The following is a 27,997-nucleotide window of genomic DNA, read 5'->3' on the forward strand; positions in this document are numbered from 1 at the left end:
GGATGGCTCTTTCTTCTGTTTCCTGTGTTCTTACCTCCTCTGCTGGTACCTCCCAGCCCTGACCCCCACTTCGGGTCTGCAGATTTAGAAATCCCAGCTGCCTCCGTGGTATCTACTTTGGCCTTGCTGAGACCAGAACTGGACTCATGAACCCTATCCCCCCTCCTCATCTTCTGTGGGTGTCCCCCAAGCCCCCTCATCTTTTCTTTTTAATTTTTTTTCAGTGTTCCAAGATTCATTGTTTATGCACCACACCCAGTGCTCCATGCAATACATGCCCTCCGCAATACCCACCACCAGGCTTACCCAGCCCCCCACCCCGTCCCCTCCAAACCCCTCAGTTTTTTTCTCAGAGTCCACAGTCTCATGGTTCATCTCTCTCTCCGATTTCCCCCAACTCCCTTCTCCTCTCCATCTCCCAACGTCCTCCATGTTATTCCTTATGCTCCACAGATAACCGAAACCATATGATAATTGACTTTCCCTGCTTGACTTGTTTCACTCAGCATAATCTCTTCCAGTCCTGTCCCTGTTGATACAAAAGTTGGGTATTCATCTTTTATGATGGAGGCATAATACTCCATAGTATGCATGGACCATATCTTTTTTATCTATTTGTCTGCTGAAGGGAATCTTGGCTCTTTCCACAGTTTGGTGACTGTGGCCATTGCTGCAATGAACATTGGGGTACAGATGGCCCTTCTTTCCACTATATCTGTATCTTTGGGGTAAATACCCAGGAGTGCAATTGCAGGGTCATAGGGAAGCTCTATTTTTAATTTCTTGAGGAATCTCCACACTGTTTTCCAAAGTGGCTGCACCAACTTGCATTCCCACCAACAGTGTAAGAGGGTTCCCCTTTCTCCACATCCTTGCCAACACTTGTTTTTTCCTGTCTTGTTGATTTTGCTGGCCCCCTTGTCTTACGGAGTGTGTCCTCCAGGCTCCATCTTCCTATGTGGGTGTCCCCCCTCATCTTACGGGGTGTGTCCCCCAGGCTTCATTGTCCTATGTGGGTATGTCCCCCAGCCCCCATCATCTTATGGAGTGTGTCCCCAGCCTCCATCGTCCTTTGTGGGTGTCCCCCCTGGCCTCCTTGTCTTATGGGGTGTGTCCCCCTCCTCATCTTATAAGCTGTGTCCCCCAGGATCTCCTCCTCTTCCATGGTGTGTCCCGTGCCCTCTCACCTTCCAGGGTGTGTAGTACCTGGTTCCTTTCTTTCCCAGTTTCCCACCTCCACTCCTTCGTGAGGCCCACAGGTGCGGCCCTCCCACCCCTGCCAGATCTGCCCCCCCCGCCTCACGCCGTAGGAACCCCAGCCGTGTCCCCCCTGAGTCTTGGAGCCCATTTGCTGATCGGCTACTTCTTCTACTCGCTGTGTACTGCAGTTCCTTTTCCACACGGCAGCCCTGTTCGCTCTCACAAAGAAGTCGAGGCTGTGCTGGTGAGCTCCTGGGCCTTCCTGCCCTCCAGTCTCTCTCCAGCTTCTCCTCTAGGCCCCGCAGCAGACCAGCTCAGCAGCCTGTGGCCACGGTGCACTCCGCTCTGCTGCTGCGTTTCTCCCTGTTCTTCCGAACCTGTTGCTTCTCCAGCCAGCCTCTCCTGGCCTAGACATCGCCTCTGCTGATCTCCGTTCTAAGTATGGTGCCCCAGTTCTCATTTGTCTTTGTGTGTCTTTCTTCGTCTCCCACTTCCTGCCCAGTCTGCAGGGGCAGGGCCGAAGCTCCACTCATTCCCCAGTCCCCCAGGTAGCACCTGACTCAACAGTAGGCCCCCGGAGACAGTGTGATTAAGTACGAAAAAACCAGGGACCTTTGGAGGGAATTGACAAGCATCGCTTTCAGCCTCCAGCCGGCAGCAGTGTTAACACTGTCCTGGGCGGGCTGTAGCCTGACCGCCATAATTCCCGTGCAATCTGCTGCATGGTAAGTCATCTGGCCAGGTCATGGTTTCTCACTTGTCCTTCTAAAATGCTGTAGGTGCTGTGACGTAGCTAAGAGACACGGTGACATTTCTGCTCTAAGACGAGCACAGCACAACAGATGACCCAGAGACTACAAACGGCAAATGTAAAAGCTTCTCCATTTTTATGTTTCTTTCCCACAGTGTTGGGTTTTTAGATGCATATGTTTGAGTAAGTCTGATTTCACTTTAGCTTCGTGGAAATAGAAGTGATAAAACCACTTTCATCTAAGGGCACGAGATTGCGTATGCACTAGAACTGGGTCTTTGCAGTCTGAGCCTCTCTGGCCCCCTTCTTCTCAGGTGTGCTCCCTTCTCTCCTGCCACCACAAGGATTAGGTCCCATCCTCTGCTGGCGTCCCCCAACCCCATGGCATGTTTGGGCATCATGGGATGGGACCCCCAAAAAGCAAGTGTGGTGGGTCCCACTGATACTCAGTGAAGGCAGGAAGAGGAAATAAGACCTAAACATTTAGCAGCGTGAGGCTCTCAGATTGCCCCCCATCCACACCTTCTCAGTATCTTAGAGAAAGGATCTTAGTGTTCGCTGCTTCTGTTGTGATTGTATTTCACAGCTCTAAGAACCTCTTGAACTGTTTAATCATTGTGATATAAGTGATGTGCTTCCTAGAATGTCAGGGTTTTTCTTTTACTTTTGGACTTACAATAGTTATTTCAGAAGCTCATCTGTCCTTGAGGCAAGTACTTCTAGGTATGTGCCAGCCTTGGCTTGTGGCTTCACATCTGCCTGCTCTGCACATGGAATGGGGCTGCCTTTACCAGGGCTCAGCCATGAACGTCTCTATTCCTTCCCTCTCTAGGCTTTAGAATGGATCCATGACAACGGGGAGTTCTATCTTTCCACACACACCTCCACGGGCTCAAGCATACAGCACACCCAAGAGCTACTGAAAGAGCACGAGGAGTTTCAGATCACTGCCAAGGTAGGTTCAGGTTGGTAATAAACATCTCTTCAGTCACATAGATGCCCAGCAGGTTTTCCAGAATAACCTAGAACAGGACACTTCATGTACATAAGGTAATTCTCAAATAAAATAAAAAATAAGTCACTTAAACTCCTTACCCAAAATTGGAGAAATAGTGGGACCCCAGTGGCTCATCATACATTAATGTAGGTGACACTTCCTTCTGCCTTTCATGCTTGTCCTCAGCTGTCCCTCCCTTTATGTGGTGTTCCCTTTGGATCCTCTGATTTTGGCAGAATACCTTTATCTTTTCTCTTCTGTCGTTTCCATTACTTTTTTTTCCTTTTTATTTTCTTTTTCGAGGTCTTTTCAGAGTACTTGATATTTTCAGGAAACACTGTGTGGTGTTACTGACTTGGTGTGGGTGTGTTTTGTGGACACTCTTTGGCCTGGTGTCTGGTCAGGGACACTTCCTGCTATAGCCCTGCTCACACCCCGCCCGGTCCGGTCGGGAATCGGTCTGGGGTACGGCTGGCAGAGTTCACCTCTGCGGGCTTGTAGTGCTTGTACATGGGCTTATGCGAGTGGACTCATCTTCACTTTCTTCCTGAAAGGTGAAGTAAAATTAAACACATGGCATATGTAATATACGTGAGTAAAGATGAATTTTTAAGCCAATCTGTAAGACTCCACACATTGCCACGAACATTTTCCACGTTAGAGTATATACCCACAGAGGCTGTTTTACCTCAAAACAGTTTTGAGATTTTTAGAGTTCCCTTCTCAACCTGTGGTATTTTTATTTTTGTTTTTCAAAGTTTTTGAATATACATTCTTTGTAATATTTTCAGAAGTGCCTCTGTTTTTGATGATAGATTTGAGGTGGTATTTTTTTTTAAAACTGGAAATTCAGATTTACTGGTAGAAATAAGTGATTAAGCTGGATAGTCTATTTAGTTAAAAAGAAGTATTCCCACAAAGTTAAAAAAAAAATGATTTTCTCGTGTTGCCCTTAAGGTGGCTTTGAAAATCGTCAGTGGGAAATTGTTAAATCCTCTAGAGTGGCAACAGCTACTTTGTATTATGTTTATCTGTACTTTGTTTTCTGTAACTGTTTCTGACCCCTCTTGCTATTCCTTACTGCCCTCTGCCCGCCCACGAGATGTGGGCTCTGGGAACCCCCGGTCTTTGCTCTGGAAGAGCACACAGTCAAGTGCCACTGTGGGCACTATTGACCCCTGCGGGGCTCGGCAAGAGCTGGCACTGGTGGTGGGGGGTGGGGGCACCGTGAGCACTGGGACTCGGGGGCAGGCTCAGGCAATCAGGCAATGACAGCTGCACGCAGAGGGGCCATGAGCACCCAGAGGTCGCCCACCCACTCATCTGAGGAGAGCTGACCTGCCTGCCCCTGCAGGTAAGAGCGTGCCTTTTGCTTCCTAGATACAGCACCACTTTGGCTGTATAATTTTTGTTTTTCTTAATAGTTGGATAATAAATTATAGTTGTGTGCCTCATATGATCTATCTTTGTTTCTTTGAATAGCCTTTGATTATAGGTATTAAGAAAATGCCTAAGATCCCACTCAGAGGGTAGATTTAAGATTGGTTCCTTTTCACGAGCTTACATCTCTGTTAATGCTGCCCTCTGCAGGTCATTATGCACAAACACCCCTGTCGCTGCACAACCCCAGGGGGCGCCAGGCACACAGATGTGATGTGAATGCCACTCTCTGCAGTGCACTAGCATGGCAGCTATGTTCCACCAGTGGGCTGTATGCGAAAGGATTTTTTATTTCTGAATTTCCCTTCTCAAATTTGGGGTATGGTTTTTAAAGAATGAGCAGTAGCAGGCATCTTTTCGCCCTTGCATTTTGTAAAAAATAAGCATTTAAAATCACAGGTAATATCTGACCTTGCTGTTTCCCAGATATACAGAGCTCTTTCTTTCACTGAATATACAGAATCAGTTTTGGCAAAAGGAACTGGTAGATTTTGAAAAGAATACCTCTTATTCTTTTTCTTAGCCTTTTTATTCTTTTGGTTTCTGGCTGCCTTTGTTTTAATTAGACAGCCCCTGCTCTGGCCCTTGGAGGTGTTGCTCGCCTTCTGTTCCCCTCTCACAGTGTCTTTAAGAAACCATTTTTCTTTTGTTATGTAGAGACTCTTTTTTGCTTTGACTTGACGGTCTTCCAGCTCTGTTGTTACAGTGGCTACTCTTATAACATATTTAGTGTAATAGAAGTAAAGCCTTTTGGTTACTATCTGACCTATGACTCAGCTGCATTCCTTTGCCACTCTTAATGTAATAATTTCTCAAAGTGTTTTGCAGGCATCACCTGCATCCAGGTCATAAGTTTACTTAAAAGCCAGTTTCTGTCCTTATTTGAGACTTAGTGACTTAAACTCCTTAGGAGTGAGATCTGAAAATGAGCAAATTTAAGCAAGGCCCCACATGGTATTTACATAAGCACACTGGAGTCGGATCCACGGCCTCCTCCTGCCTTCACACTTCCGCCACCCGTGTCCCCAGCGCCAAATGCCTTAATCTGCCAGAAAGTGACCAAGACCATTGAATGTGCGTCCTTTCTGGATTTCTGCTTACTTAAGAACATAATGAGTAAAGATCCTTTGAGCTGGTAGACTCAGAAATTCAGTTTGCTTTTACTTTTCTACAAGCCCCTGATTGTGCTGACTGATGAGGTCGTTCAAATTACAACATTTGCATTCTTTTACAATAAAAATCTACTTCTGTAAGAGTCTCTAGAAATAATGATGAAGACTTGTATAATACTTCATTTTAAAAGAGGTAGAAAGTTTTTTTTCATAGTGTTAAGTAGCCTTTTGGAGAAAAACTGAGTTGGATTCATATCCCACCTTGATACCAAGGTAAGTGTCAGAAAAAGGGCTGAAGTAGCAGCAGTGAAAACCTGACCCACTAGAAGAAATAACAGGACACAAAACCCAAGCCCATAAAAGAAAGATAAAAATCACACACACAATAAAATATGAAAATTGCTAACGGGCAGTCCACTGTAACTAAAAGACAAAAAGCAGAGAAGATAAATACACAGTTCATATCACAAAGGGCTGATTTCTTAGAAGTAAAGAGCTTTTCTAAATCACTGAGACAAAACAAGAAAGTAAACAAAAGATGTTAACGAGGGCTCGCAGGAAAAGAATTACAAATGGCTTTTAAATATATGAAATTGTCAAATTTATCTAAAATAAAATTACACATCAGAACTGCAGTGTGTTCTGTTTTCACCCAAGAGATTGGCAAAGATCGAGAAGCTTGCAGCTGTTGTCTTGGGAGTGGTGAATGGAGGTGACCTCTGCGGGTGTCACCGTATCACCAACCATCATCACAGACGCACTTTCTGCCCAGCCCCCCAGGCCCACATCTCGAAATGCAGCCTCTGCACGTGCGCAGATGAACATGCTCAGGAGCAGCATGAAGGGCCCATCAGTGCAAGCGCATTAGCTCATAGAAACAATATGCTGCTCTCAACATGAAACAAGGGTGTTGCTTGTGTTCTAGTGGCGGAGGATAATTGAGTTGTTAAATGGGAAGTACTTGGTGTAGAGCAGGGCTTATTCTGTGCAAGCATTTAGGTACAAAATGAGAGAGAGAATAAAATATAGGTGTAATCCCTTCTGTACTAAAACGTTTCTGGAATGATAACATAGGATGTTGATCACTGAGACAGGTCATGGGAAGGCAGGGCAAGAAGACTTTCCACTTTGTATCCTCTTTTACCTTTTGAATTTTGAATTCAATGCATACATTTAAAAAACACCAATTAAAAAAATATATATCAAGATATAAAAGGTTCATGAATGAGCAGATTCATCATACTTCACTTTTATCACATTAATTCAGTCATTATTCACAGAGCCCTTGCCACTCACCAGAAACCACTCCTCGTGCTGGCCTCATGGACTGCCGTTTCTAGTTAGAGAAACAGGCAATAACAAGACGAATGGGTAAATATATATTCATGTGCGTGCGAAGTAATGAGAGAAAGCAGACAGCCATCAGGGAGGGAGGAGGGAGGCCATGGTTGAGGGAGTGGCTCGGCCACAGCTATTGGAGAAACTGACTACCGATGGTTAAATAAAGTTGCAAGCTACCAGGCTCTGCCTCTAGGCCACCTTCTGCGGCATCTAGTGTCCTATTCAGTAGTAGCCTGTTGGTGGTGTTACACATTGGCACCTGGTCTGTTTTGTATGATGTGTACTAGGCAAAAACCCTCCTGCCCGTTCTTGGTGTTTTTGTTTTCCCTTTCAGTTGTCCTTTTTATCTTCACTTTGGTGACCTTGGTGCTTAAGATGGGACACAGTTTTCTTGCCTCGTTAACGATACGCATAACTCTGAGTACCCTTCACCGATGGTGCATGGGAAGATAGGTGCTCCCTGGCTGTCACACAGAACCTTCTTTGTGCTTCTCAGCACAGTAGTATCTGGGCACACAGCAGTGTAACCTTATCTAGGCAACGCAGTTTGTTAATAATCCCACCATACTCCTATTAATTGTCTTTCATATTAAAATTTAATAAAATAAAATTTAATAATTTCAAATTAAAATTCATAGTAAATTTAATAATAATAAAATTCATAATAAAATTTAATAAGTTAACTTCCTCTTGGAATGTATGCTTCCAAGTCTGAAACTTTGACTTCTTTATTTGGTTTATATTTAGTCTCTTCTTAACATATCCAGAAAGATGTGTTGGTAAGTGAAGATTTGGTTGAGGGGCGTCTGGGTGGCTCAGTCGGTTGAATGTCCAGCTCTTGATTTTGGCTCAGGTCATGGTCTCAGGATCCTGAGATCAAACACTATGTTGGGCTGTGCACTGGGTAAGGAGTCTGTCTAAGATTCTCTCCCTCTTCCTCTGTACCTCCCCTCCACCTTTCCCTCTCTTAAAGAAAAGATCTGATGACAAATCTTTTCCTGTTAGCTCCCTCAACCCTAGTTCATTTCCATACCAGATGAAAGCTCTGTCAACTTCAGGGTAGTTTAAGTTTTGCTGACTTTTTCCAATAAACAGCTTGAATAGAATCTGCAGTAGTTAATTTTTTTTCCACAGAGACATGATTGTATCTGAGTTTTGTTTTCACTTGTTTTTTGAAAAGTATTATATTAATGCCTGTTACAGTAACTACCACGCCAGTTAAAGTTCCAGGCATATACATACTTGCACAAAGAACCTAATGTTAATTTATTTTTTCAAGAAATATTTGGTAAATGTCCATTATGCGCCAGGCAGATGGCAATGAGTGAGCAAAACAGGTATCCTGGTCCTGTGGTGGTTACATTCTAACAAGAGACAGACAGGCAGTAATGGTAGTAAGTAAGCTGGGTCCTTGTTAGGAGGTGATCTGTGCCTTGGGGACAAGTAGAGCTGATAGGGTAAGGAAACTGATAGCTATGAAAGGAAGGGAAAGTCGTAATTTTAAGGGAATCAGGGAGGGGCCTGCTGAGAAGGGGGCCTTTAGTCAAGCGGAGACCAAAAGGAGCCACGGAGACATCTGGGGGAATAGCATCCCGGGCTGGAGGGGTGCTGGGGCAAAGAAATGGAGACAGGGAGCCTCTGTAGGGCCCACATGCTGGACACTGGCCAGTCGGGTGCTCGGCTGCAGTGAGGTCACCCCGGGGGGTTCTGTGCAGAGCCCAAGGATTTTGACAGCTGGCTTTACAGGTAGCCTAGTGAATTCTGCCTCAGACTTACTGTATAAACTAAGATAATTTATCCAGGTTTTGAGCTCTGACCTTTATCCTTTTGGGATTTCTTTTCTTTTCTTTTCTTTTTTTTTTTTTTTTTTTTTTTGAGGCCTCTGCTCTCATGTACACCTGTTGGGGGGGTTTAAAGTCAGCTTCCTGAATATTAGGCATAGAGATTTTCTCGATAAAGTCCAGTGGAAAAAATCAGGTTCCCTGCCAGAGGAGTAACTGTACTCGTTGCAAGAGCCAGCGGGAACGTTGAAGGAAGCCTCCTTGTCGGAACACACGGGAAGGATGTGGTGGAAAAATCAGTTGAGTGAAGTCACTGCCATAAACGCTAAACCAATGTTTTAGGCTTATCTTTAACTTGAAGAAAAGTAAGCAAGTTATGTTTAAGTTAATTAAGATATCTTCTCTAAGTACATACACAAACAAAATAACTTTTTTGAGAGGGAGCTCTACAACAGCGAAGGACATTTAAAATACCTCTAGGAAGATAATTTCCCGACTAGTGATTTTTCCTCCATTTCTACTGAGAGCTGAAGGAGAAATGAACATGCGAGGTGGACTTGCTCCAAGGATCCGTGGAGGGTCTGCCGGGGGGAGATCCTCTGCCATGCTGGCGGCTGGAAATCCGGCGTCTGTATATGACCACTGCTGCCCTAAAGGCGCGGGCCATGGACCTGCGGGCAGCAGGGAGCGTCTCTGTAGCTGGTGCATGTAGCAGGTCAGTGGTGGAGAGTCACAGGGCGCTGAGGGAGTCTGAGCGAGCATTCCTGTCTTCCTTCAACAGGGTACTCCTGAGCATCGACCCAATGGAGACGTTGCCGAGGGAAAGCTAGATTTTTGCCTGGTGGTTCTCAAGGTCATAAACCTGCCATTCTTTGTGGCAAGCGGAGGAGAGGTAGCTCGGCTAGAATCAGGGAGATGAATGGGTGGACTTGGAGCTTTGGTGAAAGTTTCTGTCCCCTGTGGTTTTTCCCTGTTGGGAGCTCAGAGCGGTAGGCAAGTTGCCACTATGTTTCTGGTCTCTGGCAGTTGAGTTCATTTGCCTCACAATACTTTCCTGTTGTTTTTTTGCAGCAAACCAAAGAGAGAGTGAAGCTATTGATACAGCTGGCTGACGGCTTTTGTGAAAAAGGGCATGCCCATGCGGCAGAGATAAAAAAATGTGTGACTGCAGTGGATAAGAGGTACAGGGATTTCTCTCTGCGGATGGAGAAGTACAGGACCTCTTTGGAGAAAGCCCTGGGGATTTCTTCAGATTCCAACAAATCGGTAAATTGCCTTGTGCGCACAGAGTAAAGGTGTTCTTGCTCGTGTCATGCCCAGGTTGAATTAACTGAAGTTGCTTGGCTCTCTTCCTCCACAGAGCAAAAGTCTTCAGCTAGACATAATCCCCGCCAGTGTCCCTGGGTCGGAGGTGAAGCTTCGCGATGCCGCTCATGAGCTCAATGAAGAGAAACGGAAGTCGGCCCGCAGGAAAGAGTAAGCCGGTCTCCGAACCTGCTGGGATTCGCGGAGCAAGTGAAGGGACCGTCACTTGGACAGACATGCTTGTGTGTGTGTCTGAAACCAAATGGCGCTGATCCGTTGTGCTGCTCTGGGTGTGCAGCGTTTTCGCAGCGTAGACGCCACTGTCCCTTGTCACCTGCTTCAGAAACCGTGACTTGTTTTCATCCCTGTGCCTCCATTTCCTACAGGGTTGCCAAACTGTTTTAGGGTCATTGGTCATCAGTAGGTCATGAGTAAGTAGTAGTACCAAGGGGAAAAATAACACACATGGGGCCGTTTCAGAATTGCCGACTGGTGCACTGTACTAGACACTCATGAAGACAGGATAGTCCTAAACCAGGGGTTCCTGGCTGGGGGACATTCCGCCCCATGTGGAGACATTTTTGGTTGTCACACCGTGGGGAGGGGGTATGTGCAACAGCATTCAGTGTTTGGAGACCAGGGATGCTGCTGACCTCCTCCACGACACAGGACAGCCCCCAAGCAGAGCGCTCTCTGCCCCCAGGTGTCAGCGGTGCTGAGTGAGAAGCCCTGACCTGCGGGGACCTCAACAGAATGTTTTCCAAAACGGTTTTTCCTTTGAATCGGTGGCTGTGTACTATTATTGTCCTATCTGTTCTTAACTCAGTCAGTACACCTTACTGACTGATGCTTTTAAAACTGCCTTATTATTTTGTAAACCATCAAAGTAGGTAGTTAAAAAGAGCATGTGTCCTGCCCGTAAGCTGAGCTCCCCGCTGTCTTCCTCTTTTGAAGGTTCATCATGGCTGAGCTAATTCAAACTGAAAAGGCTTACGTAAGAGACCTCCGCGAGTGTATGGATGTAAGTAAGTTTTTTTGCGTGTTTATTTAGATTAGGTCTAAGCGAGTTTGTTATCCCAACCTGTTGGCGATTCTTAAAATAATCACACTTTTTGTTGCTTCTGAGAGTTGAAGTGTGCCTCAGCAGCCTGCTTCTCTTGTTTCCGCTCTTCGGTGTGGTTCCAGCCTGTGTTTTGCTCATCCCAGAGATGACACAGCAGTAACCCTCTCATTCCATTCATCACATGACGGCCTGGCTGACAGTCTCTTTGTACAGAATTTTACAGCAGCTTCAGAGAAATGTGCCCACTAATTGTGATGGGCAGCTCGTCCTCTCAGTAGTTTGAAAGAATATTTGTCATACCTTGCAAAATAGGGTAACTCCAAAACTCGCAGCCGGGGATAGAAAGTTTTGAGCTGGAATGTATAGGAACTCTTTCCAAGTGCTTATAGAAACTGCGGGGACTTTTTTGGGGAAAGGTTTTTCATGTTGTTTTATAAAAAGTTACAGTCTTCAGATGTGTTTTTCAGTGATTCCTGAACTCTGGGTGTGTATTACAGATGTCAGGAGTAGCTGTTTCTTGGACGTGTGCTGTCAGTTTTTGTATAATCCCTCTGTTTCCCTCCTGACCAGACGTACCTGTGGGAAATGACCAGCGGGGTGGAGGAGATCCCGGCCGGCATCGTAAACAGAGAGCTTGTTATCTTCGGGAACATGCAGGAAATCTATGAGTTTCATAATAAGTGAGTGGCTTTATCTTTGGGGAGCCGGTTACTCTTGAAATCTAGGTACTGTGCTGCAGTGTCACAACAAGAAATGGAAGCTTCCAACTGAATTAAGCATCCGTTTCATTGAATCTGTTGAAATATGAATGATCCCTGTTGGGCTTTTGTCAAAAGACCCCGACACTGTAGAGACGCTTTTTATAGAGATTCAGCTTTTTCCATGTGCTTCCCTGCCACAGAAGTAAGGTCAGGGGAAGTGTGAACACTGTGTTTGGAGGAAGCTGTGTCACCAGCTGCTACGTCCATTCCTTCTCAGAATTAAAGGAGAGCTCTCCGGGGCTGCTGGCCGATGTGTGGTCATGTGTTTTTTTCCAAGAAGAAAGGAGAAACTGAAGACAGAACAGATGTGTAGTCTGACCAAAATAAGATGCTCTGTCCATTGGCCATAGGAGGCACTTGGTTTTATTTTTAAGGGTTTTCTTTTGTTTTGTTTGTTTGTTTGTTTGTTGTTGTTGTTGTTTGAAAAGGCACAAGTTGCTTTGGACAGAGTCTCTGCAGCCCAGTAGCCTGTGGAAGGATAATGATGGGGCCGAAGCTGCCGGACTCTTCCTCACGCCCCAGCCCCCCCCCCCCCCCCCACACACCCCAGCAAAACACACTGAAATCTCAGTGACTTCTTCTGACTGTTTATCTGTATCCCTAAATAACATCCTTAGCTACTGAACAAAGCACTCCCCCGGAAGTAGGCTGCTGGGGTAGACTTTGTATTAGGAAGTGCTTAAGGGCTAAACATGTTAGCTGATTGAAAGTCACAATAACCTAGCCTAGTTAAGAGCTACCTGTTTTGTTAAATCTTTAAAATCTAGATGGTGTAGATGTGTCACAGCATTTGGTTGAAATGGTATGCTTGGCCTGCTTGGTCTGATTTCTGGCTTAGCTCACTGGTAAAGTGTGTTAAACCCTATTAATAATACAATACCATTTTGACTCTGCAGCATATTCCTGAAGGAGCTGGAGAAATACGAGCAGCTGCCGGAGGACGTGGGACACTGCTTTGTCACCTGGGTGAGGACCCTCGGCTCCTCATTCTCACAGCTGTGGCTTTGCAGGAAGTTGGAAAGAATATGGTTCATTTTTCTTCTGTCACCATCTTCTGCAGTGTCGGCTTACAGAGAAGTGGGCTTTGCCTCTAAGAATTACATTTTCTAGCCAGATAGTCATGTGGAATGAGCTTTTTATTGGTAGTTGCGATGGTTTGAAGTGGAACATTTGAACATCTGGTGTATGGGGCCTGTGAGTGGCCCTGGGGATTCATAGGGACACATGAGTGCCCGGCCACGCCTGGGGGGCCAGTGATGGGGTGGGAGGGGTCTTCAATCCAGAAGAGAGGCGGACGGTCGCCTTGTGTTTGTGCCCTGCCCTCCATACAGGACGCCGGGGTTTGCCTCAGTGTCTGTGGGAGCAGGGAGGGTGTGCCCAGCCCTGACTTACTGGGCTGAGGGAGGTTTCTGCAGGTATGGTAGCAGGAGATGGCATTTCTTATTTTTAACAACTTTCAGTATAAAATAGGGTCTCTTTATGTAGAGCTTAAATTTCCTTCATCCCCATAGCTACTTTTCTACATAAAAGTCTATCATATTTTGACTTACTGCCATTTGATTTGAAAGAGATATTCTAATTTTTCTTGTTTACAGGCAGACAAGTTTCAGATGTATGTCACCTACTGCAAAAATAAGCCTGATTCTACTCAGCTGATATTAGAGCATGCGGGATCCTACTTTGACGTAAGTAAGAGACCCCTGGTGAAGCAGTAAAGTCGTCTGCATTGTGTTTGGTAAACATCAAGATGCCACACTGCTCATAGCTTTCACCTAATGGATGGGAGGGAGTGTTTTCATTTTTATCTGTTGCATTTATGGTGGGATAGTCTTGTGTTTCTAAAAGATCCTTCTAAGATTTCAACAGGTCCGTGTGTATATGAGCTCACTTACTATTTATATATAGCCATTCTTAAATGTAATATCATGTGCAGAAGGTGTAGACTATAAACCTGCTTTACCTTCTATGAAGGAAAAAGAATCTTTGAACCTTTGAATCTTTTTTATTCATTTATTTTTCCCATTTTTATCATGTGATTGATTTCCAAAAGTGGCTTATCAGTAAAATTTTTACAACTAGCACTGTAACAACTAAGATCATTGGGAGGCTCTTTAAATATATTCTCATTGGTGTAAGCATACATGTAGGTCCTCTTTTTTTGAAAGATATTGCAGGGAGGTGATTTTGTACAAAGGCAGTTGGAGCCTTATGGAAGTAATATAAAGAAAGCTTCTTGGGTCTCTGGAATATAGACAAGTGTGCTGAATACGTCGTGATTAAAAGAGTATTTTTCAGTATCACGTGTAATTTGGTATAAAGGCTGTGAGAATTTTAGATTTTTTTCTGTTCTTACGTGTGTGCGTGGCCATGCGTGATGCTCTTTTCTGGACATCTGGGAAATTAGGGTACATTTTAACTTCTGTCTTTGCCGTGGAGCCCTGGAGATGGCCCTATTTTAGTGGTCGTTCTTGTGACCAGTAAGCCCACATGAGTGCCTTTGTAAATACCAGGTCAGCTCTCCCAGCCTCGTGCTGCCCTTTCTTGTCAGGTTTTCACACCTTCCTCGCTCTTTACCATCAGATGAAACTCAACATCAAGGCCATATGCAGAGTTAGAATTCTGTATGGTCTAAGCACAGAGAGCATGTGGCATATGGAATCGAATGAAAAAAAAAAAACCAAAACCCTTTGCCCTAAAACACCTTTAAGGATAAAGGAAATTCTGCTTATCTAACTGAGGGATCTCACAGATGTCTCGCTGTCAGTTCCCACCCTACGGGATGTTGCCCATCTTTCTGGGGCTCAATGAGCGCCGCGGGTGTCTGTGTTTGAGATTTACCACTGACCAGTGAACGAGGCCATCCTCTTAACGCCCCGTTCTCTGCCCCTGCCATCCAAAGTACAATTTTAGAAGCACAGAAGTTTTTTTTAACAGCTTTTTAGAAAAAGCGAACTTTCTTATTTCAGCAGGATTAAATCTCTGATGGGGTTTTAGAAAAATACTCTGATCTCATAGCCATTTTGGTCTTATTTTCTCTAATCATTTTATTTTCTCATGATAAGTAAACTCTTTAATCCCCATCTCGGTTTCTCCCATACCTCCACCCACCTCTCCTCTGATAACCATCAGTGGATTCGCTGTAGTTCAGAGTCTCTTCCTTGGTTTGTGTGTGTGTTTCTCTTTCTCTTTTTTTTTTTACTTTGTTCATTTGTTTTGTTTCTTAAATTCCACAGCTGAGTGAAATCGGGTGGTATTTGTCTTTCTCTGAGTGACTTTGCTTTGCCGAATACTCTCTAGCTCCATCCGTGTCATTGCAGATGGCAAGCTTGCATTCTTTTGACGGCTGCATAATAGTCCATTGTATAGATGAACCACATCTTCTTCATGCATCCATCAGTCAGTGGACGCTTGTGCTGCTTCCATAGTTTGGCTGTTATGGATAATGCTGCTATAAACGTAGGCGTGCATGTTTCCCTTCGAATTAGTGTCTTTGTATTTTTTGGGTCAACACCCAAGTGGTATGATTCCTGGATTGTAGGGTAGGGTAGCTCTATTTTTAACTTTTTGAGGAACCTCCATACTGTTTTCCAGAGTGACTGCACCAGTTTGCATTCCCAGGAACAGTACTAGAAGGTTCCTTTTTCTCCACATCCTCACCAACACCTGTTATTTCTTATACTTTTTATTTTATCCATTCTGACAGGTGTGAAATGATATCTTACTATAGTTTTGATTTGCATTTCTCTGATGACGAGTGATGTTGTGTGTCTTCTCTTATGTCTGTTGGCCATCTGGATGTCTTTGGAGAAATGTCTGTTCATATCCTCTGCCCATTTTAATTGGAGTGTGTGTCTGTGTGTGTTGAGTTGAGTTGTATGAGTTCTTTCTGTATTTTTGGTTACTAATCCAGTATTAGTAGATATGTCATCTGCAAATGCTTTCTTCCACTCAGAAGATGTCTTTTAGTTTTGTTGCTTGTTTTCTTCACTGTGCAGAAGCTCTTTATTTTTCTGTTGTCTCAGTAGTTTATTTTTGCATTTATTTCCCTTGCCTCAGGAGGCATTATCTCTAGAAAAATGTTGCTGTGGCCAGTGTCATGGAAATTGCTGCCTATGCTCTCTTCAGGGATTTTTATAGTATCACATTTGTGCCTTTATTCCATTTTGTGTTTACTTTTGTGTATGGTGTAAGAAGGGGTCCAGTTTCATTCTTCTGCACGTTGCTGTCCAACTTTCCCAACACCCATTTGTTGAAGAGACTATCTTTTTCCCATTAGATATTCGTTTCTCTCTTGTCATTTTTGAGCAGTATAATCCTATGATAAGGTATTAAAAATGTCAACAAAAATAGTGAGATTGGTGTTTAGAAATATCAGAGATGCATTTCTGAATGTTATTAAAATGGTATTCAAAACACATTGCAATATGTCTCAGATGTTTTGTGGGGTGTGCATGAAACGGAATACTTCTCAGCTGTATGAAGGGATAAACTCCTGATACAGAAATAGCAAAGATTCATCTCCAAAACGTGGGCTGAGAGAAGCTAGACATAGAAGAATATATTCTGTATGATTCCTTTTATATGAAATTCTAGAATATGCAGAACTGATTAGGTGATAGAAAACAGAATAGGGGTTGACTCTTGGTGGTGGGGGGGGTTGTGTGTGGGGGGAACTGGTTAGAAAGGGGTATGAAGAACTTCCTGTGATGTTGGAAATACTCTGTATGTACTCGATTGCAAGTATGTTGACATTGTCAGAACTCGGTGGCCCGTACATGGGATTTGTACATTATACTGTATATGAAAAGATATCATTTAGATGGGACATCATGAATACATGTATCATAATCATTAAATCATAAATCCCACATTTTTGAACATCTGTCACTGAAGAGAAACTTAAGGCTCCTCTTGTGATTTGGAAGGCAGAGGAAGAATTGCTAAGTTTTTACTCTAATCTGCCTGTTGCGTGAGTGACCCGTGATTCGGCGATTCTGGCAGCCGGCACACCGTAGGGAGAGTGGCCACATGAATCTCTGAGCGATGCTCGGTTCCTGAGGAGCTTAGTCGAGATGACCCACAGACTGAGAATATTGAGAATACAAAGAGGTGGTGGTTTTTAAATCACATTTGAAGCGCAAACTATTAGTAGATAACCCTTTTTTATTTTTATTTTTTTAAAGATTTTATTTATTTATTAATTTGACACAGAGAGAGAGAGAGATCACAAGTAGGCAGAGAGGCAGGCAGAGAGAGAGGGGGGAAGCAGGCTCCCTGCTGAGCAGAGAGCCGGATGCGGGACTCGATCCCAGGACCTTGGGATCATGACCTGAACTAAAGGCAGAGGCTTAACCCACTGAGCCACCCAGGTGCCTGATAACCCTTTTTTAAAAAAGATTTTATTTATTCCAAAGAGAGTGTGAGTAAAAGAGCGAGAGGGAGAGAGAGAGAGAGAGAGAAGCATGAGTAGGGGGGAGGGGCAGAGGGAGAAGCTGACTCCGCTGTGAGCAGAGCCTGTTGTGGGGCTCAGCCATGGGATCATGACCCAAGCTGATGGCAGATGCTGCACCCACTGATCCACCCAGGTGCCCCACCCCTTTTATCTATCTATTTAGTTAGTTAGTTAGTTTTCTGAGAAGAGCGTTAAGAGCCAAGATAGCACAAGTACAGTGGGTTTGTGTGAAAGTCTGGGCTAGGAGATGGATTGCGAGCGTGGGTGGAAAAATGGCTGAGTTGTGTGTGACTGTGTCAGTGAGGAAGGAGGAGTCCCTGTGCAGGAGAGTCAGGCTTGGGGGAAGGGGTGTGGTCTGTGGCTCCAGGGCACCGGTGGCCCAAGTTGCCAGAGCTGCTGTGGGAGACAGGGCACATGTGGTCTGTGGCTCAGTGTTCCGTGGCTGACGCACCAGGGCTAGCCCGGGGCAGGGGAGGGTGGGCGGAGGTTGCCAGGCCAGTGTGGGCCCCATGGCTCCATGGCTGGGAGTCATGGGCTTGCCTGTTTGATGTTTGCACGTGAAAGCCAGAAACCCAGACAACACGCTGTCTTCTGGTTCAAAGTGATTAGCTTATTCTTATGTTCAGCATATTGAAAGAGTAAATAGTGATTTCTACTTTTATTTCTTAGGCTAAGAGTGATATGTGTATAGTCATTTTGAAGGTAAAAAATGTAGTTTTAGTTCATGCTACCTAATTTACCCAGTAATGTTCATCAGTATATATCCATTTATTTTTTTTTCTTAATTCAGGAAATACAGCAGCGGCACGGATTAGCCAATTCCATCTCTTCGTACCTTATTAAGCCAGTTCAGCGAATAACAAAGTATCAACTTCTTTTGAAAGTATGTATGAAGCATTTTCTACTTGCAGAATTTTGTGAACTGTGCATTATTATTTTGACATTTTTTCTCTGTTTATGTCAAGTACCCTGAATTTTTGAAATAACACCTAGCCAATTAATTTTTTTTTAATGCATTGTCATTTGTTACCCTGATCAGTTTCTCAGTGCAGCGGGGAAATAAGAAACTATTCCTTGATTAGGCACCTGAACTTTGATGACTGACCCTGGTCCCTAACATACACTGAGAAAAGAGATTGTGAAGTTTAGATCCCTTGGTATCTGTGTCCCAGGCTGACACTGGCTCACTGACTATGGGACGCACGCTGTGCTCTGTGCTCTGCGTGTGTTAAGTTCACCTGGTCTGCAGATCTGGAAGTGAGCCTGTGAGGGGAAGGGCTGTGCCCGCCATCATCCCTGGGTCACTGGCATCTGGGCTCTGTTCTAAACCCATGTGGAGCTGCGGGTCAAGTAGCTCACCCTCGGCTAGTCCTCCTTGTGACGTCTAGTCACGTATCACACACTTATTTATGGAGCGTGTTGTTCACAAGGCAAACTGATCTCCACTTTCTCTTGGTTATGAATGGTGGGTGAAAGTCATCCTATAACTCGGTATGCTGGTGGGTGTTATCTAGAATTATTGTGATCATTTTGCAATATATACAAATAGCAAATCCTTATGTCATACTGTTGAAACTAACATAATGGTGTGTGTCAATTATACCGCAAAAAAAAACAAAAAAACAAAAAACCCACTTCTAATAATCTTAAGGATTTAACAGTAGAATGGGAGAGGAAACTTGGAATTTGTGATTGTTGTCACAGAATGCGTCGTATTGTACGTTTTCTTAACTATGAGAATAAGAATCTACCAGCTCTACCTAGTGATGTGTGTGCTGTTTACGTGGCCGGAGAACATTACCCAGCGTGAGAGTAAGCCACCTGCCCTCATCCTGGGACCCCTGTTTTGTGAATCTAACTCTGTCCCTGGTGCTGCCCTAGCACAGCAGTAGGAGGTGATGTTGTAATTTTCCCAGATAGAAAAAAAGTTCAGAGATGGAGTTATGAAATCCTGAAACACTTTCTCTTTCTGGTATGAGAAAACTCTAGAAACAGAAGTGGCCATATTCTTTTGTTAAAGTAATACCATCATGAGACATTTCTGTTGGGAAAGCTCTCCTGCACTTTTGTATCAAAATCTTATTAAGTGCTTTTATGGCCCTCACTGCAGCAATATGAGCTTGCCACGGACGTGAAATAGAAGTCCGGAGGTTAAGTTCTTTATATTCACGTTAGCCCTCTGCTTTTTACTTCTGCAAAGTACCTCTTGGTGTCCTCAGGATTTAAGAATTTTGTCTTTAGCATGTGTTTCCACTAAAAATCTCTTTTCCAGTGACCTCACATCTAGCTAATCACCATTAAAGTGGGACTTTAATTTATGAACCTCACGTTATTCTGCCCAGGGGTTCTTCAGCAGAATAGTAATAAGCTCTGTTGAGCTCCCCAACGAGGAGTGTTTTCTGCCAGTGAGGTTAATTTCTGTACATAGCATTCTTAAGCACTTTTTTTCTTGCCAAGCTCCTTAGAATAATGGGTAAAGACCATCTGGTCATGAGTGAAAGTGCTTGTTTGGTGCCAGATTGCTCTAAAACTATCCAGTATGAGGCCAGAGCTCCCTGCAGGGCCCTGTTCCTCTTGGGGATTGCTAGGACCCAGAGAGTGCTGGTTACTATTGCTTACTATCACCATTCATACGCTGGTAAGAAAATACCCTGGAGCCTGCCAGAACATGCATTTATTGTCCTTGTCACCCTCCGTTTAATAGCAGATGTTCCTCTAAGTGCGTCTGAAATGGAATCACACTCGGGAGGTGTGATCAGATCACTTGCGCTTTGCTAACCATCCTGTGCACAAGGGCACACACAGTGTGTGATTGTGGATACCGGCGCGGTGGTGCTGCTCCCGCTCGGACCCGGGAGGTCCGGGCTGGGGGCGGCGTTAACAGCACAGACGTGTTCACGATCACATGGGGATGCTCGGTGCACTCTGCCATGACGTTCAGATAACACCAGTAGCTGATTATGCTTTGCTGTGCTAATTATTTTTTAATTATTATTATTTTTGAGGCTTGGTAGTTAAGGTGTACACTGATTTTGTCTTAAACTGTGACTGCATCCGGTTTCCTCTGATCTGAAGAAGCATCCTGAGTTGAGCCGGACAGATCCTTCCATCCTTAAAGAGGCAGTGATTCATTTACTGTGAGAAGATGTGCCCAGCCAACCGTGGTCGGTTGTTCTCTTGAAACTCATGGATTCTTCATGGCAAAGATCTTGTGGGCAAAGCTTTTGGCCTTTGGATGGTTCATGGTATCGGTCTCTTACAGGAGCTACTCACTTGCTGTGAGGAAGGAAAGGGGGAGATAAAAGATGGCCTCGAGGTGATGCTCAGTGTGCCAAAGCGAGCCAACGACGCCATGCACCTCAGCATGCTGGAAGGTACGAGGCTCTGCACGTCCCCCGACAAGCATCTGCACACGTCCTGCTGACACTGTGTATGAGGGGCTCTCCCATGCCCTGAAACTCTTGGCTTTGTGCCCCTGTATTCTGTTAGGAGTTAAGAGTTTAGATGTGAATACCCTTTTTTTTTTTTTAAAGATTTATTTGTATGAGAGAGAGGGCGTGAGTGTGCAGGCACAAGGCAGCGAAGGGGTAAAGAGCAGGGGAAGAGAGAGAATCCTCCAGCTGGTTCCCTGCCAAGTATGGAGCCCCACATAGGGCTCAGTCTTACAGCCCTGAGATCATGACCTGAGCTGAAATCAAGAGTCAGATGCTTAACCGACTGCACCACCCAGGCGCCCCAAGGACCTTCTTTTTTAAAGGATCTGGTTTCATTGCTTCCCCTTAGTTTCTGAAGTGCTTTAGCCTCATTAAGAGCACGCTCTTGTCCATCATCTGGAGAGCAGGTTGTCCACTCTCCTGGACCCCGGTAGCACCGTGTGTCACTTGTTTTAGGCAATCAGGTGTCCACAGTAGATGGATGGATGGACGGACGGCAAGATCAGCCCCTGTGATTATAAAATCCTTTAAAAAGCTTGCTGTTTCCCTGTATCTCTATCCACTGTATCACTTGCAAGATCCTCGAACATGGCGGCATGTGACACGGCAGTGTGTGATGTGGTGAAGAGCGAGGCAGAGAAACGAAACACTTGCAAACAAACTTTCCATGGATGCTTGTGTTTAAAGAGGTTCTTTCTGTATTGTAGAGCTTAATTCCTATTATCAGATACACAATTATGTACAAAAAGTAATCTTTCCCCAAATGCTTTTTCGAGCCTGTGTCTTCCCAGTAGTATTGAGCAGTGTAACCGGTTGGGGCAGAGGTGCTGCTGTTGGCAGTAGAGACGCAGAAGTCAGAGGCCAGGTGGGGTAGCTTTTCCTGTCTCTGATGTGAGACCCTGAGCTGGTGCGGCAGCCCTTCTTGGCATCATCAAGGACTCAGGTTCTGTTCTCTGTACTTTCTCTCCACTGCTTAAATGTTGTTTGCTTGGGAAGGTTTAGGATATGTCAAGACCATGGGAATGTTCCATCCAGCAGAAAGAAAGTGGGGAAAGAGGGCGGGGAAGGAGCGGCCGCTGGAAGGGCAGAAACGAGGAGTTGTATGCAAGACTGCGCCACGTGGCCTGTGCTTGGCCACGTGCTGTCCCAGCGCCACGGGGGCAGCAATGCAGGGCCTGTCTGAGCAACCACAGAGGATGCTTCTCTCTGGAGAAGTAGGAGAGAGCCATGGTCGAGGGAGAACTAGCAGCCCCTGCCCCAGATATCCAGCCACTTCCTGCAGCCTGGTCGCTGGAAGTCCATGCAGTGGGCCACTTCCGGGAAGAGTTGAGCAGAGCGAAAGCCATTCCATGGCCGGAGTGTGACTGATTCACAGGAAGAATTCTGCAAAGCTGGGAGAACTCACCAAGGAAGGCCAGACCAGAGCCCTGTGGATAGGCTGGGACTGCAGTGGAATGTCGAGGAGGGTGTTCTGGGCTGAAGAGGCAGAGGATCAGGTCACAGCCTGGGAGTAGGCAGTGGCCTGGGGGAAGGTCTGTGGACCATTCTGGGCCAGGGGAGGAGGAGGTCTGTGTGATGGGATGCCGTGAGTGAAGGCCAAGGAGAAGCAGGGAGTTCATTCAAATCTCACATGGTGTGAATGCCACCCGCAGCAGATAGAGTTAAAGCCATGAGGAAGCACTGGCTTTTTTTTTTTTCCTTCCCTCCTTTTTTGAGCAAGGGAAAATATATACAAAGTCATGTTTAAGGAAAAATTATCCTTCGTCAGGTGGGATCAGTGCAGAGAAACTGGAATGGGGGTCCAGAAAGGGAACTCTAATCTGTGATGTAATTGTTGGGCTTTGAACAAATGTTTAAATCGTCACAATGCTGTCCTGTGCATCATTTTTTATTTTCTTTCAAATTGATTGTGCCTTCTTGTCTTTGTGTTGTAGGGTTTGATGAAAATATTGAGTCTCAGGGAGAACTCATCCTGCAGGAATCCTTCCAAGTGTGGGACCCAAAAACCTTAATTCGAAAGGGTCGAGAACGGCATCTCTTCCTTTTTGAAATGTCCTTAGTATTTAGTAAAGAAGTGAAAGATTCCAGTGGCAGAAGCAAGTACCTTTATAAAAGCAAATTATTTGTAAGTATCAGCATTCAGAATTGTTAATTTAAAGGTAACACACTTGCAAATCTTCTTGTAGGCAGAAAAAAAAAGCACCATTGCTTTCAATTTAACCTCCCAAACTGCCCTAAAATGTGAAACTTTAGGTTTTGTTAGGTTTTGATCTTCCACAGTGAACATCTCTGACAATCTGGAGTCCACTAGAGGGAGCTCATGGGTTTTAGCTTCGCTAGATTGAGAAAACCTGCTTTTTCTAAATTCCATAGACTCTAAGGATGAGAAAACACTTTTTTAAAGTGAATTTAAATTTACCTCTTATGTACCCAAACCAGCTTTACAAATAAATTGATCATATGAGTCTACGATTAAGTTCTCATATCATTCTAATTAATTTTCCTTTCACCAATGTTGGAAGATACATTAAGCAGCCTTCCTGGGTGGCTGACTGTAGGCTCTTAATAGTCTGGGGTGAATTTTTCTTTCAATAAAGGTAAATGTGTGGAAAATAAACAAGTAAATTTAGGGTTCTTTACACTAACAAAATATGGTTATTAGAGAAAATATACATATGCAAAAATAGTTCTAAAGGTCCACTATCCCATCTGTGCAGAGAGTACTTCCCACCCTTGAGTGCTGGGTGCATACTGTGTTGCATTTGAATTCTTTTTTAACCTGTGACTGTACTTTATGCCAAAAGAATATAGCTGATGCCTTTTTTCCAACAAATAACAAGTCTCTGGGTAAAACCACATGCCGACTCTCCGAGAAGCCTCAAGCAAGTGTCCTCCTCAGGGTCCGTTGTATTTCTGTGTTCCCCTCGTGGGAATACCTCGGGCTGTCATCACAGAACTGCTGGGCAGGGTCAGGCAGGGGGAGGATTGTGCAAAACTAATGAAAAATCACCATCTGAGAAAGAATAGGAAATGTATAGAATTTGGTTTCTTCTTTACACAAGATATGACAGATCACTTATAAATACGGGTAGATATTTGGAATTTAGACATCATCTACATTATGTATTTTTATGGTATCCATATATTAATCAAGTTCCCAAAGTAATAAAATACTACCAATGTAGAAATCATCTTTAATAATAATTTGGAATTTGCAAGTTTAAACTAATGGTTTTCATACCATTTTCTTTGGCTTATTTCCTGTCTGAGATTGTCTTTTGGCTCACAGCCCACCTTACATCATTTTAGATCATATTGTAACTGGAAAGAAAAAATGCACCATTGCTGGCTAGTAATTTCACTAGCTGCCTTTAATCTATCCTCAGAGACCAAGCTAGTCTGTTTTAGAAGCTGATACATCTTCATTTAATTTATCTTTCAAAAGTTAAGGTTCCCTTCGAGGCCACCATTATGAATCACTTCCTTTGCCGGAGAGGGGAAACACACGAGGGTGAACTTGACTGTGGGGGAGGGACTGAAGATGTTGACCTTCACCTCTGCTCTTCCATGTGCTCCCATCACAACTGCACATGTCACAGAGAGAAATTTTATCTCTTAGCCCTTATAATTATTGGCGAAATACTAAAAGTGCTCTTGATGGACAAATCGGGAAATAACTGTGAAGACATTATTATGTGCCTTCTGCAACCTACTCCACTCGTGCGGAAAATGCATGGCGGGAACTCCTTTGCAACTCAGACCTATTTGGTTTGTTGTTTATGAGTTGAAAATGGTCAACTCTTTGATTTTCCAGTAAGAGGATTTTTAGATATTTTGGTTTCCTTCCTCTTGATTTGCTGGTTGACCCTCATCAGGATCTCCAGTAGATGTGCACAGGGGAAGTAGAAGGGATGCAAGCAATCATGGCGGCCTGAGAACAAAACCTTCTCATTTTAACTGCAGTAAGATCGGAGGCTTACCCGTTACCGTAAATAAACTATGTTGTTATAACCTGGCGTGACCACAAGCCACCAAAAACCATTTTCTTGGTCTTTGTTCTGTATCCTGCTGGAATCTTACAGTCATCTAATTATGTAACTACCTTTTTATCCAGACCTCAGAGCTGGGTGTCACGGAACACGTTGAAGGAGATCCTTGCAAATTTGCACTGTGGGTGGGGAGGACGCCAACCTCAGATAATAAAATTGTCCTTAAGGTATGTTCATCTGAAGCTTGGGAATGTGCTGTGGGACAAGTTTAATGTTTGTTTTTTTTTTTCCTGTTGTTGAAATATATTGGTGTTCATATGCTTTTATTTGCTCTTTTTGTGTTCTCTCGAGATAGGCGATTATCACAAAAAGAATAATAGAATAAATTCAGTTTGGTACTCTAGTGATAAAATGCCTTGAAATAAACTTTGCTCTTCTACGATAAAGGTCAGATGGAGAGAAATCTCTTTAAACTTCTCCCATTCTGTCTGAAAAAGAATTAGTCGATTCCATCAGAAGTGCAGGAGGTTAAGGTACAGGAGAAAGGACATGTGGCTCGACAGCTCTCACTGCACACTTCGTCCAGTTTCCAAAGGCAGATAGGCACCTGATGAGCTTGTGAAGGCCTTGGGCCATTCCAGGGCTGAATGTGCTGAGAGTCTTCATGGGGTCCCAGGCTCTTTGGCTTTCTGGTTAGGGGACAGAGAAAAAAGGGAGATAATGATCAGTTACAAGGGTTGATAATATTATGATTCAGAGTGTTCAAAAACACCAAGGGTGCTTTTGGGGGGTATATATTGGGATGGGGGAGGCATATATGTTTGCATATTTGACTTGAACTCTGCCTCCATTGTACCAGCCTCTCCAAGGAAAGACACAGGGCACTCAGGTGTCTTGTGTACTCCCTCCTGTGTTTGAGAAAATACAGATAAAACTATCTTTTTTAGCTTTCTGGGAAGGCCATAAGTGATTTTGGGATGTTTTGTGGAAGATGTTGCTGAAGATTTGTACAATATTGGGAGATGAGCCAAAAGCTTAATGGGACTCTGGTGTATGAACTTGCATGCCAGGGATTCTGTCTCATACATTCCTTTTAATCTCTCACCAGTATTTCCAGCAACTATGAATTTCTCATCGGTACCTTGCTCTTAAAGAATTTGTACTTTAATGGAAGCCATTGTGTTTCTAAGATCTTTATTCCCATGGAAATGATGGATTGTTTTGCAATGAATATATGATTACCAGCCCAGTGTGTTCTTGTTAGTATTGGCATAAAGCCCTATAAAATAGAAATTGCACTGATAGCTAAATATTAGATAACAGAACTTTCCTAAGCCATAAAATTTTAAAGTATTCTCAAAACCATAAAACTTCCAACTCATAGTAAGTATTTATCCAGATTAGCTACAGTGACAGATGTCAAAGGGTGAATCTGAGAAATAGTGCCAGATATTTTAGTCAGATTTGAACTACTTTCATTTAGGATATAATAAAATACTCATGATGCAGTTGAAGGATAAGGCTCCCTACAGGCTTTATCAGATGAAAGCTTTCTAGGGGAATTTCGAGTAATATTTCTCTGCCTTCCAAGGAGAGACTAAAGGAAATGATGTCCTCATTCATTTTAGAAATTACTTTGTGGTGGTGGAGCTGGAGATGGAGAAGGTGGGGGTGGAGGTGGAAATGCCAGCTAAGATGGAGATGATGGTGGAGGCAGGGACTGAGGTGGTGGGGATGGTGGTGGAGGTGGTGGTGGAGGTGGTTGAGATGGAGATGGGTAGGGGGGTGGTTAGGATGGAAGTGGTAGTGGTGGAGATGGTGGAGGAGGTGGTTGGGATGGAGATGATGGTGGAGGTGATGGTGGTGGAGGTAGTGGTGGATGTGGTGGAGATGTAGGTGTTGGAGATGATAGAGGAGATGTTGAGATGGAGATGGTGGGGGGGAGGTGTTTGAGATGGAAGTGGTGGTGGTGGAGATGACAGAGGAGGTAGTTGAGATGGAGATGATGATGGAAGTGATGGTGGTAGAGGTGGTGTTGGAGGTGGTTGAGATGGAGATGGGTAGGGGGGTGGTTAGGATGGAAGTGGTAGTGGTGGAGATGGTGGAGGAGGTGGTTGGGATGGAGATGATGGTGGAGGTGATGGTGGTGGAGGTAGTGGTGGATGTGGTGGAGATATAGGTGGTGGAGATGATGGTGGAGGGAAGGAGTTTGGGATGGATGTGGTGGTGGTAGAAATGGAGATGGTTGTGGGGGAAATGATGGGGGAGGTGATTGAGATGGAGATGTGGTGGAAGTGATGGTGCTGGAGGTGGTGGTGAAGTGGTGGAGATGGCGGTGGCTGTGTTGTAGATGGTAGTGGAGGTGATGGTGGCAGGGGAGACAGTGGTGCTGGTAGAGCTGATGATGGTGGTGGAGGAGGTACTGATAGAAATGACAATGATACTGATGGCCTAGTAGTTAGAAAACAAAGCTGTGGTCTTTTTTATGTTGTCCTCTGGAAGGGAGAACCTGATTTCCAAACCCTTCCATAAATGGATGGAGACTACTTAGAGTCCAAAACAAACTATTCCCATCTCTTAGACAAGTGGGACCTTTTATTTAGTATTTAGCTGGCTTACCTTTCTCTTATTGTTCTGAAAAATTGGCACGTTTCCTTTGTTTAATTTCTTTAAGGTCAGGAGAATTCCTCTCCATGAATGTAATGATCACTTCATCCTATTAAATCATGAGAATTCCATTTCTTTGTGAACCATATTTAACAGTTTCCCTCAGTTGTCTCTAAACCCAGCCAAATGTTCTTTCTCAGATTCTTCTCTCAGTTTAACCTGAATGCTTATATCAGGCATTTCAATGCCAGTAGATCGGCAGTTTTCAGAGTTTTGCACCGAGAGAACACCTCTTTTCCATGCACAGACTCCCCTAGTCCCTGATCCCCCTGCCTCAGAAGAACTTGAGATACTGCTTTCCAGTCTCAGGTCTGGGAATGGAGGCCAGAAGCTGCTTTTATCCTTTATTTAGTTCCCTGTTCCTAGCTCTAAGTGACTTTAAAGACACAGCCTCCAGTTAAAACTTTGTACACAGGAGAAAGATAGTCCCAGCTCTAATTTCCTTTCCCAACCTGGGCCTTGACCTTTCTGTTTTTGAAAACAAGGTGCGCCATGAGAAAATGCTCCCTCTTGGTCAGGATCTCAGCTGTAATCCCTCTGACGACTGTTTGAGTCATTTACAGGGAATTGTGCTTATGTCATAGGAGGTTGATGTTTTCCACAAGGAAATTAAAAACTGTTACTAAGCCCCAGAACATGCAAAAAGAAGGAAAAAAGAAAGAAAGAAAGAAAGAAAGAAAGAAAGAAAGAAAGAAAGAAAGAAA

General features: G+C 44.3%; 1 protein-coding gene across 6 annotated transcripts in view; it reads left to right on the forward strand.

Annotated features, from left to right (window-relative positions):
- TRIO (trio Rho guanine nucleotide exchange factor) overlaps nt 1-27,997 on the forward strand; it is a 339,733-nt gene that overhangs the window by 223,428 nt on the left and 88,308 nt on the right. For all 6 annotated transcript variants that reach the window (XM_059416916.1, XM_059416919.1, XM_059416917.1 and 3 more), the window contains exons 21-31: nt 2,784-2,906; nt 9,694-9,888; nt 9,983-10,098; nt 10,882-10,948; nt 11,561-11,670; nt 12,648-12,717; nt 13,347-13,436; nt 17,994-18,086; nt 20,466-20,577; nt 22,572-22,762; nt 24,752-24,853. In XM_059416916.1, coding sequence (XP_059272899.1) covers nt 2,784-2,906; nt 9,694-9,888; nt 9,983-10,098; nt 10,882-10,948; nt 11,561-11,670; nt 12,648-12,717; nt 13,347-13,436; nt 17,994-18,086; nt 20,466-20,577; nt 22,572-22,762; nt 24,752-24,853 — 1,269 coding nt within the window. The remainder of the gene's footprint in view (nt 1-2,783; nt 2,907-9,693; nt 9,889-9,982; nt 10,099-10,881; nt 10,949-11,560; nt 11,671-12,647; nt 12,718-13,346; nt 13,437-17,993; nt 18,087-20,465; nt 20,578-22,571; nt 22,763-24,751; nt 24,854-27,997) is intronic.

The sequence above is a fragment of the Mustela nigripes genome, chromosome 12, assembly GCF_022355385.1.
Source record: "Mustela nigripes isolate SB6536 chromosome 12, MUSNIG.SB6536, whole genome shotgun sequence".
Lineage (NCBI taxonomy): Eukaryota > Metazoa > Chordata > Mammalia > Carnivora > Mustelidae > Mustela > Mustela nigripes.